We start from the raw sequence: 13678 nt of genomic DNA on the forward strand, positions 1-13678 counted from the left end.
ATAAATATATAATAAGTTATTCACTATATAATACTATTTAGTATTCACCCTTTAGATTTAGGTTCAATGGCAAATGTTTGCAAGTTGCAATGATAGCGACTTCAGGATTCGTATGTTTGTTTTAAAAGTTTTTTTTATTGGTTAAATCAAAAATCGAACCGTTAAAGACCAAATCGATAACAAATATCTTATTGGTTTGGTTATCGATTTAACGTATTTAGAAATCAAAAAGCGATAAACTGAACTATTAATACTTAAAATCGAACTGAACCGACCGATACACACCCCTACCCTATACTTCTTTAAGATTTCTTTCTTGATTCATTTTTTTATTTTTATATTTCGATGTCTTGATAAATTATTTATGCTTTTGATCTTTGTATTTTCTCATGTTAGCTTCTAAGATTAAAACAAATATGAGAATTAAAAATTTTCTCACGCTTAAGGCTGTCTGAAAAATGACAAAGCTAAGGCAAGTAAGATTTGAAGTTACGAAGCTGGCATGATAAGTTCAATAATATTCTTGGCACAATAAATTTCATTTATTTTGTTTGTCATTATAGCTAGGAAAAAAGTTTTGTATTCATTAATTAATTTAAGTAATAATATTATTTATTTAAAATTTGATTTTTAAAATTTAACGTAGTCTAAGAAGGTTCATTACTTATAAATTGAATAGGAGAAAACGGATCGAATAAATCGGATTTTTTTTCTGCTATTCATGGTTGACGTAATGGGGCACGTGGCAGTTTCTGGTTCGACTAGGACAAAAACACCACAAATTGGTCTGATATGGATTGTGACTTGTCCTTTTCTTAGTCTTTTGCATGTGTGTGGCATTAATTCATGATTCCATTTCATGCCATATATTTTAAAAAATCTTCGTATTAATCATTTAATTTTAAAATAAAAGAGAGTTCTAGAAGTGATGTATATACCTCTTTGATATTGTATGTTATTATTTATATAGACAGTTGACAATTTTTTTTTATTAATTACTATATTATTACGTGTCAATATAAGTATTGATGAAGGGTGTGTTTGCCACATCAATGCTTGGATAAATAATTGTCCCAAAGAACATTTAGATATGACTTGGGTACATACAATGACATCGAATTCAGACCCACACCTTTTAATACGAACTTGAACCTTTGTCTCGAGACACGACCTTGATCTCAATCTCGACATGACCCTGACCTAACCTTAACCAAGGACCCAACAACCAACTAGGCACAACCCAAACCCAACACCCATTCATAACCTGATCTCATATCTAAATCAAAGACCTGACCTCGAGCCATGACCCAACCTTGATATGAGTTGGGGTTAGGATTTAGGAGTCGGGTCTAGGCCGGGACTCGAGTCCGGAGAGAGTTGGTTCCAAATCAAAGTATGTCTCAGGTCAGATAGATTAAAATTTTTTAGCTTACACAGATAAATTTTGAAACTTAAAGATTGAGAACTTGAAACTTATGAATACAAAATACTTTTAAGAGTAAATTTCATGAAAGGTCACTCAAGTAGTCATTTTCCTCTATCTTGTTACACAAAAATTACTATTTAAAGATATATCTTTTAAGATTTTTACAAAAATGGTGGTTCACCAATAGTTCAATCAATTCAGTGTTACCAATACCATTGTAGTCCACTATTACTATCAATTACTATAATTAGTTGTCGCCACCACTAGCCATCGTTACAATTATCGTAATTACTATAATTAGTTGTCGCCACCACTAGCCATCGTTACAATTATTGTCACCGACAACCATTAATTGGATTTTGGTGCATTTGATTTTGCCGGTAAAATTACTAAAGAAAGAAAAGCTTGATTTACAAGAATACACATTATTTGTGCAGAAGGAACTTAAATATATTATCACCACAGGCTATACAACACCAAGAAAGGTGTGTTGTTTTAAGGAATTGTGACAGAGTATAAACAAAAGAGCTTGCAGCCTAAGTCTGGCCAGTAACTAAAAAAGACAGCTAGGGGATTGCTTTCCATGGTATTTCCAAATTCCAATGTCAGATAGAGGCTTTCTTTTTGTTTCACCCTCATCCTTTTGACTGCATTGGCTTTTCAGTAACTGCATTCTGAAGTAACATTGCGCCTTGAGAAGCTAGCGTTTGGCTACTCTCAGCTTCGTCAGTTACCAATGTGTTTCCCTCATCACCTACAACATCTAATGAGGGAAACTGGTTCTTGGTAGAACTCTCTTTGTTGCTGCACTTTATAAGGTCACAACCACATGATACCCCCACAAGAACCACTACAGCCCGGCATTCACATCTGTTTGTCTTGCATGGAGATTTTTTACTGCACGAACAAATACATACTAAACCATAATCAGTGTCGAATTTGTCTCTGCCACTGTAGATTAAGAAACTCCAATTCCCCTGCAGAAAGGGTGGAACATGTTAGCCACCACAAATACAAGTAGACTCAAAATTGATATGTTATAGAGAGTCCAGGGTATACGCCTTTTGCTTCAAGTCATAATCATGCCTGTCAATGCTTCTTAGCACATTAGAGACAGCTGTCTGTCCTTCCAATGGGGTGTTCTAAACACCAATTTCTGCAAGCAATTAAAGGGCAGTCCGGTGGACTAAGCTTCCGCTATGCGCAGGGTCCGGGGAAGGGCCTGACCACAAGGGTCTATTGTACCCAGCCTTACCTTGCATTTCTGCCAGAGATTGTTTTCATTTCTACAAGCAATTCAAACAAGAAATAATTTAAAGCAGGAAAAGGAAAGATTTTGTTTCCAAGTTTGCCAATTGAGAAGGTGGAGGTCATATCAAAAGCAGAAAACAGCTCATCAGTAATGCAGCACTTTCACCAAACATAGCCTAGAGGACCTCAGGCATTACCTTAGATCCAGATGCTTTGAGATGGAAACATAGCAAGGATGGTATATTCTCTGTCAAAAGGAAAAACAGTATAAAAATTGAACAAAACAGACACCAGCAAAGCTTATGGAGAAATGTAAGGAAAAACATAGTACCAACCAAGATTAAATGTTTTACTTGGTTGGTGGCCAGAGTGCATGCTTGACACAAGAAGTTTTGAAGAAAAAGGGACAGATTATTATTTCCTAATATTAACTATGTGGGAAAGCCAAAGAGACCAGCAGTCACCCTTTTTAGCACTGCATATTCTCTGCATAGCTATGGCATTTTTTTTTTACTCTACCAGACACAAACTGGACCATACCTAAGCATACTGCAGATTTTTTGAGTTGTTGGATTAGAAGAGGAAGCAAGAACCAGAAGAGATGGTGGAGAACCACATTGCATCTGGTGGACTGTGTGGAGGGAGAAGAATAGCAAAAGCTTGCTTTGAAGACCGGTCCAATTCCGTTCAGATAGTAAAATGGAATTGTATAATATCTTTATAGAGGAGATGGAACTTGTAGATTTGTTAGGATCTCTGCAAGTATTTTCTTTCCTGTTTACTCTCTTGTTTTTGATGGTCTCCAGCATTAATACCTGGAAAGGGAAGCCAGAATTTTTAATGTAGATCAATCAATCCCGCCCTGTTCAGAGGAATACGACATTACCAGTTTCCAGAAAAAGAAAGAAATGTTCTTTTACATTTGGAAGTGTCTGATATATATAATAATTAGCACCTTTTCTGTCTTAATTCTGTGGATTTCATCTTGAAAATGTTTCTCTGCATCATCACTCTTCTGTTTCTGTCTCAAAAGCTGAGATTGAGCATCCAGTTTCTTCTTCAACACAGCAACCTGCAGATGCAATGCATTATGAGGCAGTTTTCATTATATAGTTTATGTTTTTTCCCTACTAGTAGCTGGAAGAGGGTTGAGATGAAGAGGTAACGTCTTGACTGATTGGTGCACATATTTTAAAAGCTTACATGTGTTCTGGAAGATTTAATTTCTAAAGATAGTCTTGCTTCATCGTTTGAGCACTTACGTCAGAATTTGATGAGATCTTAGGAAGGCTGCGCTGAAGAGATTCAATTTCTTTCTGCATCAGAATGTAAAGTCAATAGTAAGAAAAGGACAAATCGTGAATAAATGTTCAATCCAATCTCTAGCAGAATAAAGCAGTTTGCAAGATAGATACAACGGATGTAACAGAAAATAGAGTTTGGGGACCAATAAATATCAGCAAAAACCAAGCTCCTCAAAAAAGTTTACTGATTGTCAAAATTTCCAATTACAGTTTCAAAACCACATTTTCTTATAAGCAGACAGTCAATAAATCATGAAAATTACAGTAAATAACAAAAATTCTACCTCCATGCATCAAAAACAATGACAAATTTATACTCTTGAATACAATTATAAATATGGATAACATTCAATTGGATATTCAATTTCGGAAAAAAGGAAGCCACTGTGAAGATTGAGATGAGGAATGAAGCAGAAAGTCAAGTCGGAGGCCATACATCCTAAAACAGATTACCATTGAAGAAAATAATAATTTTCCATCTAGGACTCCAAACTCCCCATCCCCCCATTTTCCTACTGTACAGTAGCCAAAACACCAAAGACACAAAAACAAACCAAATTCTACCTCCATCCGTGCATCTTTATAAGCACAATTTCAACTCATAAAGCAATCAGCAATTCACACAAAAAAGCTAAATTGGCGATTCAATCTCCAGCAAAACAAAGCCGCTCAAAAAAATTCAATCTTCCAGTTAAAGCTTCACATTTTCCTTATACGCTCTTCAAATTACAAAAATTACAACAAAATCAAATTCTACCACCATGCATCTACAACAAACAGCAAAAAATAAAACTTACCTAGTTAATACAACCAGTAATTTGGACAAAACTTTACGATCAGAGATTCAAACTATGGTCAACAGAAGCCAGTCGGAAGATCGAGATGATGAATTTTACAATCATCTACATTCTCCCCACCCAAGTTAATATTCCATAGATAACCATCAAATTTACCCAATCTTCAGAAGCACAGTTGGAGAGCTTAGGACAATTATGTTGTGTTTGGAAAGGATGACTTGATCTCAAGAAGGAATCTATTGAATTTCTCCCAATTGTTTGGACATAGCTGTGATGATTTACTTCATAGCCAAGGTCTCTGGCTCAAAAGTCCAGCATGACCAAGCTCCAAAAGCATTCTTCAATTGACTGTAACAGATAATAGTACTCTAATGCTTAAAAACAAGACTGGACCCCTTTGGCCATAAATTATTCACTTTTTCCAAAATAATTTTTCACTTTATTTGGAAATCAGTGTTCAGCCATGAAAATACCAAATCCAACTTGAAGTTTGGTCTGTTTTCAAACTCACTTTTCACTTTTGAAGTTGTATTTAGGCAAACTCATACATGAACATTATTCCAAATATTCTTTGCAAAAAAGTATAACCAAACACAACTCTATCTTCAACTCAAACTCCATAAATTCTAAATAAAGTTAAAAAGATTTGGAATCTATGGCCAAACTCCTACTAAAGCTGCTTGCTAATACTTCAGTTGAACATATTCACGGGGTGAAACTCTTGAGAAGTTTGAAATCCTTGACCCAGACAAAAACGTGTGAATCCGTCTATTTATCTCAACTGAACTTTTGCCAGGAATCTTTTCCACTTCCAATTCTTCCAACAAAAATTTCAACCTAGCTACATCGTCCCACCTTCCGGCTTCAGCATAGATATTTTTCATGAGTATGTAGAAAGGAACTGTCTGGGGATAGAAATCAAATAGTCGATCTGCTACATATTCTGCCATCTCAAGATTGCCATGAATTCTGCAAGCACCAAGCAAAGCTCCCCAAACATTCACATCAGGCTCAATAGGCATGTTCTCTATAAATTCATAAGCCTCAAGAAGTTGGCCTGATCTTCCTAGAAGATCCACCATACAAGCACATTGCTCCACCCCTGGCATTATCGAGTATTCCATTCTCATGCTCTCAAAGTGCCTCCTCCCTTCCTCTACAAGACCTGAATGTCGACAAGCTGTCAATACAGAAGTGAAGGTGAAGCTATTAGGTTGGATTCCTTCTTCTTTCATCCTTGAGAAGAACTCAAGAGCATCTCTCCCATGACCATGTGAAGCACAAGCCCCTATAATTGATGACCAGGAAACCACGCTTCTATTCGGCAACCTGTCAAAAACATCTTTAGCTGATTCTATACTCCCACATTTTGCATACATATCGATAAGTGCATTTGTGATTGGAACATTGCATTCCAAACCTTTGCTTTTGACAAGCTCATGAATCCATTTTCCAGTATCAAGTGCCCCCAACCTGGCACAAGCTGAAATAACAGTAACTACTGTAATATAATCGAACTCTACACCTTGATCTAGCATTTTATGAAATAGCTTTATTGGGGAGGAACCAACATCATTTTGCTCATAAGCAGCAATTATTGCATTCCATGAAACCACACTATGCTCCTTCATTTGATCAAACAAAGACCAAGCGACATCAACGAGTCCACACTTCCCATAGAATGCAATCAAAGCATTGACGAGTGAAACATCTGTTTCCACCCCTAACTTAATACTATATCCATGAATCAACATTCCCAAATCCAAACACTGCAACCGCGCACAGGCAGGAAGCACACTCACCAAAGTAATAGCATTAGGTAGAGTACCCGAATTGACCATTTTGAGAAAAATTCCCAATCCCTTCTCAGGAATTCCATTTTGCACATACCCTGCAATCATAGCAGTCCAAGAAACTATATTCCTCACTCTCATTTGATCAAACACCAACTCCGAATCCAAAGTCTCCCCGCTCTGTGCATACAGAGTAATCAAAGAACTCTGTACAAACACATCAGATTCAAATCCATGTTTAATTATGTTACAATGTAGTTCCCTACCTTCCCTCAAAGCTGACAGAACAGAGCAAGAGCGAAGTACGGAAGGGAATGTATAGTTATCAGGTAAAATTCCCCGTAAATGCATATCTTTGTAAAGAAGTATGGATTCTTGACAAGGACCCAGATTGGAATAACCCCGAATCAAGGTGTTCCAAGCAAAGACATCTCTTTGAGGCATTTGATCGAACAGCTTTCGTGCATAGTCCATTGTGGGCGATAACGAACCAGCCAAAGATACAATCTTGGTGCATATTAGGAGGTTATTGTGGTAACCAGTTGTCAAGACCAGAGTTTGTAACTGTTTGAGGGCTTGGAGGGAATGACATGAGCTTAAAAGATAGCTGAAATGGAGGAATGGCTGGTCGGCAATGGCAGAAATATGCAAGTCAAATGGTAGGGAGAAGATGGGCTCAAACTTCCTGAGTAATTTCCTTAACGAATTGGCTGACATGAAAGGAAGAAAATTGACATAATTGTGAAAAAATCCAGCTTTCGCTCAACTTGGAGTCGGAAGAGAAACAAGTTTGTTTATCTTCTGTTGAGCATGTCCTAAGATAAGTACTATAGTTTGTTTTGGGCTCTATTTTTTTTCCAAAAAGTTGATTCTCACCCATGTGTTATATTTTTAAAGGCATAAGTAAGTATGACTTATATCAATCAAGGTAAAATGTTTGGTTCAGATCTCATAAGTTATGTCATGAGTTATCGTTCCACTTCTTAAATTTTTGGTAGAAATACAAAACGTAATCATAACGAAGAAGTTGAGAGACCTAATAAGAAAGGTAAGCCTGAAGTCTCACGAAAGTTTGATTTCAAGTCGGCTCAATCGCGAAGAATCAAGAGATCTTTGTTTGTGTTGACTTGGATTTGAGGTGACGAAATAAGGCTGCTAGAAGCGATGAGCAATTGCGGTCGAAGCTTAACTCTAACTAATGGGCTAGCAATAAACTTTGTCTACAGGAAAGTGCCTACCAAGCGCGAAGGTAAAAGGCCTTCGCCACTTGAGTCATATGCAAGGAACTTGTACATAATCTATGTGAGCGAGGTAAAAGTTCAATTTCAAATTATATAAGCTATATTATAACGATCGGGCGGGATAAAGTCAAAGAGAGAAGATGGGGCCTCTTCCACATACGAGAAAGAAAGACGATGAAGAAAGATATAACTTATTCCTGCCTAATTTATATCAAGCGAGGCAAAAATTCTCTAAACTTTTGCCTAATAAATTAGATACTACACAAGTTATGCTGAACAAATCTTTTATGCAATGATGCTTTTATTTTCTTAATTCTAATTTCCTAATTTATCCTCCTAAATAATTGGGAATTAAGAAGATTAGGTGCAATTCATTTAAAAAAAAGAGAAAATTATGTGATATGACAAACCTTACTACTATATTACGTATTTAGGGTATAGTTTAAAAATAATTACGGCTCATAGCAAATATAGCTATCTATTTACTCGGTACGACAAATCTCGCTTGTCAGATATACAAATATATATGTATATCAGTTATCATAATACAATTTTTCTAACAAATATACATATACAATTAGACAGATATACATATACAATTCGCTTTTCTCCTCCCTCTCTCGATCTCGCTCGCCTCTCTCCTACTCTCTCTTAATCTCACTTGCCAGATATACAAATATATATATATATATATATATATATATATATATATATATCAGTGTTTGTATATTTCGGTATATAAATAATTAGTGATATAACATTTGTATAATTCGCTACAATATTTATATAATGACAAATTTTATGTTTGTCATTATAAGTGATTAGAAAAATTATATACATATGAAATAATTATGCTTAAAAAATTTGTCATATTTGAAAATTTTCAAAAAACGAAAGATGAGATGCAAGTGAAAACAAATGTATATACTTTAAGGTGCAAAATGCAAATTACTCATACATATAGATTTTACCCTTAATCTTCATTGTCTTCAAGTTCGCCGTCAATGGAGTCACTGTTAGTTTCTTCTTCTTGCTCTATGACAACGTCCCCCATTTTCTCTCCATCCAAACACGCCCTTATTCGTAAACCCCCAAACCTCTCCCTCAACTCTAATGCTCGCTTAGCATTGCTCATCTGTGCAGCTCAGCATATAAACTCACCATCATCCTCTATGGAGGCGCCGTCGCCGGAAAAGGAGGTTAAGTTATGGGGTGGACGTTTCGAGGAGAGTGTCACCGATGCCGTTGAGAAGTTCACTGAGTCCATTTCGTTTGATAAAGCTCTCTATAAACAGGATATCATGGGTAGCAAAGCTCATGCCTCAATGCTCGCTAAACAGGTTAATATATACGTTTTCCATTTCTGGGTACTGCCAAAATTGGTTCTTTTCGTAAAGGGGTTTTCTGGGTACTAGTTTTTTCCTATGGTTATAAAGGAGCAGGGGCTAAATTGTGTTATTTTATTTCAATGAGGAAAAAAGGGTTTTCCAATGTATTTGAATTTGCAATAATGTTGCAGGGATTGATGAGTGATAGTGATAGAGATACTATCATAAAAGGTCTTGAAGAGATAGAGAAACAAATTGAGGCAGGTCAATTTGTATGGAGGACAGATAGAGAGGATGTGCATATGAACATTGAAGCAGCTCTTACTGATTTGGTTGGTGAACCTGCTAAAAAGCTTCATACTGCCCGGAGTAGAAACGATCAAGTTGCAACTGACTTTCGTTTGTGGTGCCGTGATGCTATTGACGGAATCATTTCACGCATTAAGAATCTTCAGGTCATTTGCTTTTTGTTATGTGTTATTATCATTTGGAGGTTCAGCAAACATGATTTTATAGTCTTTTGTTTTTCATATTATGGGAAGAAATTGTGAATTGGGAGCAAAATTGATCAATTTGTGTGTTGCTTAGAGGTTATTATGCACTCATGTGTTTATTGCAACATAACCTGCAGATTGCACTGGTTGAACTAGCTCTCCAGAATGAGGGTCTTATTGTTCCTGGATACACTCATCTGCAAAGGGCCCAACCTGTTCTGTTGCAACACCTTCTCTTAGCATATGTTGAACAGGTTAGTAGAATTTGGATGACTTCATTGATAATGTTCTACACTTAACATATCATTATTTATTTTGTAATGGTGTGTCTAGTCAGCTCACACACACCTGGACTATTCTACCGGGTACCTGCTACCTCCTTCCAACACTCAATACATCATTTTATTATAATTTGAAGCCTGAGGAAGTGAAGATCACTTGAAACACTTGTTTATGCATCAAAAGAGATGGAAAAATAAGGTATTTCTTATGACAAGTGGAGCCTCAAACAATAACACAACAACAACAACAACCCAGTGAAATCCCACAACGTGGGGTCTGGGGAGGGTAGAGTGTACGCAGACCTTACTCCTACCAAGGTAGGACGGCTGTTTCCGAGAGACCCTCGGCTCAAAAAAGGCATAAAAGGGGGTTAGATAAGGTTAAGAAATTCAAAGCGCTATAGGAAAATAAATAACGAAGGCATCACAGATAACACAAGCTTTTTGTAAATCCCTTTTCCTTGAAATTCAACGTCTTCTTATCTCACCGACTTCTAGTACGTTTAATTAGTTAAAACTTGTCCATTTAAATCATCTTACTAATGGGGTATTAGATCTTTCAAGAGAAAACATTTGCAACAACTATTCCAGATAGAGTATTTTCTCATACTTGTCTGTTGAACGACTCTTTGCTCTATTCTCAAGTGCTCCTGTAACTTGCTTGTTGCATTTAGATCCTCAATATAATTGCACACTATAACTTCTTTTTTGAGAGAGTTTTTTTTTGTTTTGTTTAAATTGCACACTATAATTTCTGTGCAAGGAGTATCTGGTTTTCTCTTGATGTGCATATTGTTTCGGCCATTGCTTTTGTTGTTTCCTTTTTCGTTCTTCCTTCTACCTTTTTCCATTCATTTGTTTGTTTATTTATTTGAATATTTAGAAAGAATTTTGCTTTCTCACTTGTTTCTGCACTCGCTTAATCTTTTTATCATTTTATCATCTAGTAACCATGTTCTTTGTTATGGATCCCAACGTGTCCCTTTTTCTACTAGTTCAATGGCTTCATTGAGCTGTGCTGGAGCTTAAGAATATTAAACCGATATGTTGCTGACGACAGAAGAATAATTTCTTTGCAGCTTGAGCGTGATGCTGGTCGCTTATTAGATTGTAGAGCAAGGGTGAATTTCTGCCCTCTAGGTGCATGTGCATTAGCTGGCACTGGTCTTCCCATTGATAGGTTTATGACTTCAGATGCATTGGGATTCACTGCCCCCATGAGGAACAGGTATTAATGTATGATTTATTTCATCTAATTATATGTTTAATACCAATGGAACTTGCAACCGTTGTTGAACTTCTACTTATAGTTACAGATGTCAACCGTTGTTGAACTTCTACTTATAGTTACAGATGTACTGTGTTTTCGTTTTCCTTACTTTTCTCTGGAAAGAGTTGTGAGGTGAAGGTGTATTGTGCTGCTACTTTTTTTTAGAGAATCAAGATATAACTGGTAGAAACCTTTTTTTTTTGGGTGATTATCCAACTTCTGTATTAATCACCATGAAGAGAATTACAAAACCATAGCGTAGCCCAACTTATAGAAACCTATTGCCACCAAATTTGGCCCTGATAAGCTTAAGTCTCAAGCTAAGTGACGTCAATAAACTAATGATTGATCAAAAAACCTAGTGTGTTCCCTTAAGATTATTTGGAAGAAGAATACTATTTTGCTACTAGTTTCACTTTTTTATTTGGAAGAAGAGACCCTTAATGTTACAGTCTTTTCTCATGCTTCTGTTGTAATCATTTGCATTTATCCTCTGATATCCTGTGTCGTTGGACTTAGTTTAGTAGACTCGACATAGTACTAGCACTTTCTGTGTGGTTAATCTGCATTTGCATTAGATTCTTTCTGGCAATTACATATGGCCTTCTCAATCATGGTGACAATGTTTATGTGCAATAGCATTGATGCAGTTTCAGATCGAGATTTTGTGCTGGAGTTACTTTCTGTTAATTCCATCACTGCTGTTCATCTCTCTCGCCTGGGTGAAGAATGGGTATTGTGGGCATCTGAAGAATTTGGCTTCTTGACCCCTAGTGATAAAGTTTCCACTGGAAGCAGTATAATGCCCCAAAAGAAGAATCCAGATCCAATGGAGCTTGTTCGTGGAAAATCTGCTAGAGTCATAGGGGACTTAGTTTCACTTCTTGTGTTGTGCAAGGGACTTCCTCATGCTTACAACCGCGATTTGCAGGTTAAAAATACTTTCCTGGAAGGCTTATAACTCAACAGTAGTCTAAATGCTCTTAAAAAAGATTCTTTATCAGTTAATCCACTTCCTTCTTGGGAAGTTCCTGTTATACCACGTCTTCCCTCTGCACACACATATATACATTCTCATTATTTGCTTAACAGCAAGGCTACCATCCAATTAGCTCTGTTATGTTTTCCTGCTTCGCCATCTTAATAAACATTTTCTGTCTCTGCATTATTTGCTTCACCAACCTAATCAACTTTTTCTGTCTCTGAATTATTTTAACTCTTATATATTTTACCTCTTCTATTATTAAATAGGAAGATAAGGAGCCTGTATTTGACAGTGTCAAGGCAATAGTTGGGATGCTCGAAGTCTCAGCAGAGTTTGCGCAGAATGTTTCCTTTAACCGAGAGAGGATACAAAAGGCTCTACCAGCTGGTCATCTTGATGCCACTACACTCGCTGATTACCTTGTGAAAAAGGCAAGTGATTTCATCTTTTAAAACTGGAAACTACATCTACAAATGAGAAATGTAAAGGAAATAGATTTTGTGCTGAAGTTACATTCAGCCTATGACATAACCTCTAGAAATTGCACATCAACCTAACCCTGCATTTTCCAACTAAGAGTATCCTTGACATTTTATTCCCCTCGCGACTTTACAAATTAGCACACATGTCTGGGTTGACTAATAAACTTGTAACTCAGTAGAACCCCTTGGTTCATTTCATGTTTGTTGCACAAGTGATCACTTTAAGAACAAAATCCTTCTAATTAGCTCTTATATGTCTTAATAATGATGAAACTGTGATATTTTCTTGCAGGGAATTCCTTTCAGAACTTCTCATGACATAGTTGGGAGGTCTGTCGCTTTATGTGTTTCCAGAAACTGCGAGCTTCAAGACCTTAGCCTTGATGAGTTGAACAGTCTAAATCCGATATTTGACAATGATGTCTACGAATATCTAGGTGTTGAAAATTCAATAAAAAGATTCAGGTCATATGGCTCTACAGGTTCAGAATGTGTTGCTGATCAGCTTGATTACTGGATTGATAAGCTTAGTATCAGCAGAGAGAGGTAATTCTCTATACAGTAGAAAATTCTATGGCTCGTGTAAGAATTTGGAGAGGCAGGCTTCAGTGGAAGAGGGATTATTTTGCCTAGCTTTTTTTCCCCTAACAGAATTTTATATAATAAATAGTTGTATTCATGTAATCACTTTCACTCGAAGTACTAGTAATTGAGAGCAGTCCATGAGGCAAGACGTTTTATGCAACACGGAATGAGGCATAAGCCTTGAAACGTAGGACCAAGTCCCATGGATCTAGGGGTGTATATCTCATGTATATTTCAATTTTATTAATTTTATTGTTAAGAAAATAAGCAAAAAGTAAAATATTCAAAACTTTTGTAAATAAATCACCAATAATATAGAAAAAAATATTATAATTATTATTTGAGAAAGATAACAACACAAAAAAAAAACGATAATAACTGAGATAATTTTTAATATGAAATTATTATCCATTTCATTATTGATCTCCACATTTATCAGTT

General features: G+C 36.2%; 2 protein-coding genes across 8 annotated transcripts; one reads left to right on the plus strand and one right to left on the minus strand.

The window, feature by feature from the left end:
• Positions 1 to 1768: 1768 nt before the first annotated feature.
• Positions 1769 to 7442, minus strand: LOC129903392 (pentatricopeptide repeat-containing protein At2g29760, chloroplastic-like). 7 transcript variants are annotated; one of them, XM_055978937.1, is made up of 6 exons: positions 4779 to 7442; positions 3940 to 3993; positions 3633 to 3749; positions 3218 to 3492; positions 2875 to 2924; positions 1771 to 2712 (listed from the first exon to the last, which is right to left on the minus strand). In XM_055978937.1, exon 1 carries the CDS (start codon positions 7286 to 7288, stop codon positions 5462 to 5464), a length of 1827 nt encoding a protein of 608 aa, XP_055834912.1. In that variant the 5' UTR covers positions 7289 to 7442; the 3' UTR covers positions 1771 to 2712; positions 2875 to 2924; positions 3218 to 3492; positions 3633 to 3749; positions 3940 to 3993; positions 4779 to 5461. The 7 variants fall into 7 exon arrangements, with proteins under 7 accessions (XP_055834913.1, XP_055834914.1, XP_055834911.1 ...); XM_055978936.1 differs by having other exon boundaries at positions 1770 to 2712; positions 2875 to 3492; XM_055978935.1 differs by having other exon boundaries at positions 1770 to 2403; positions 2486 to 3492.
• Positions 7443 to 8757: 1315 nt separating this feature from the next.
• LOC129903984 (argininosuccinate lyase, chloroplastic) lies at positions 8758 to 13576 on the plus strand. The gene is made up of 7 exons (XM_055979520.1): positions 8758 to 9152; positions 9332 to 9595; positions 9772 to 9888; positions 10995 to 11143; positions 11825 to 12116; positions 12437 to 12601; positions 12945 to 13576. Exons 1-7 carry the CDS (start codon positions 8817 to 8819, stop codon positions 13200 to 13202), a joined length of 1581 nt encoding a protein of 526 aa, XP_055835495.1. The 5' UTR covers positions 8758 to 8816; the 3' UTR covers positions 13203 to 13576.
• The last annotated feature ends 102 nt before the right edge of the window (positions 13577 to 13678 follow it).

The sequence above is a fragment of the Solanum dulcamara genome, chromosome 9, assembly GCF_947179165.1.
Source record: "Solanum dulcamara chromosome 9, daSolDulc1.2, whole genome shotgun sequence".
NCBI classification, from domain to species: domain Eukaryota; kingdom Viridiplantae; phylum Streptophyta; class Magnoliopsida; order Solanales; family Solanaceae; genus Solanum; species Solanum dulcamara.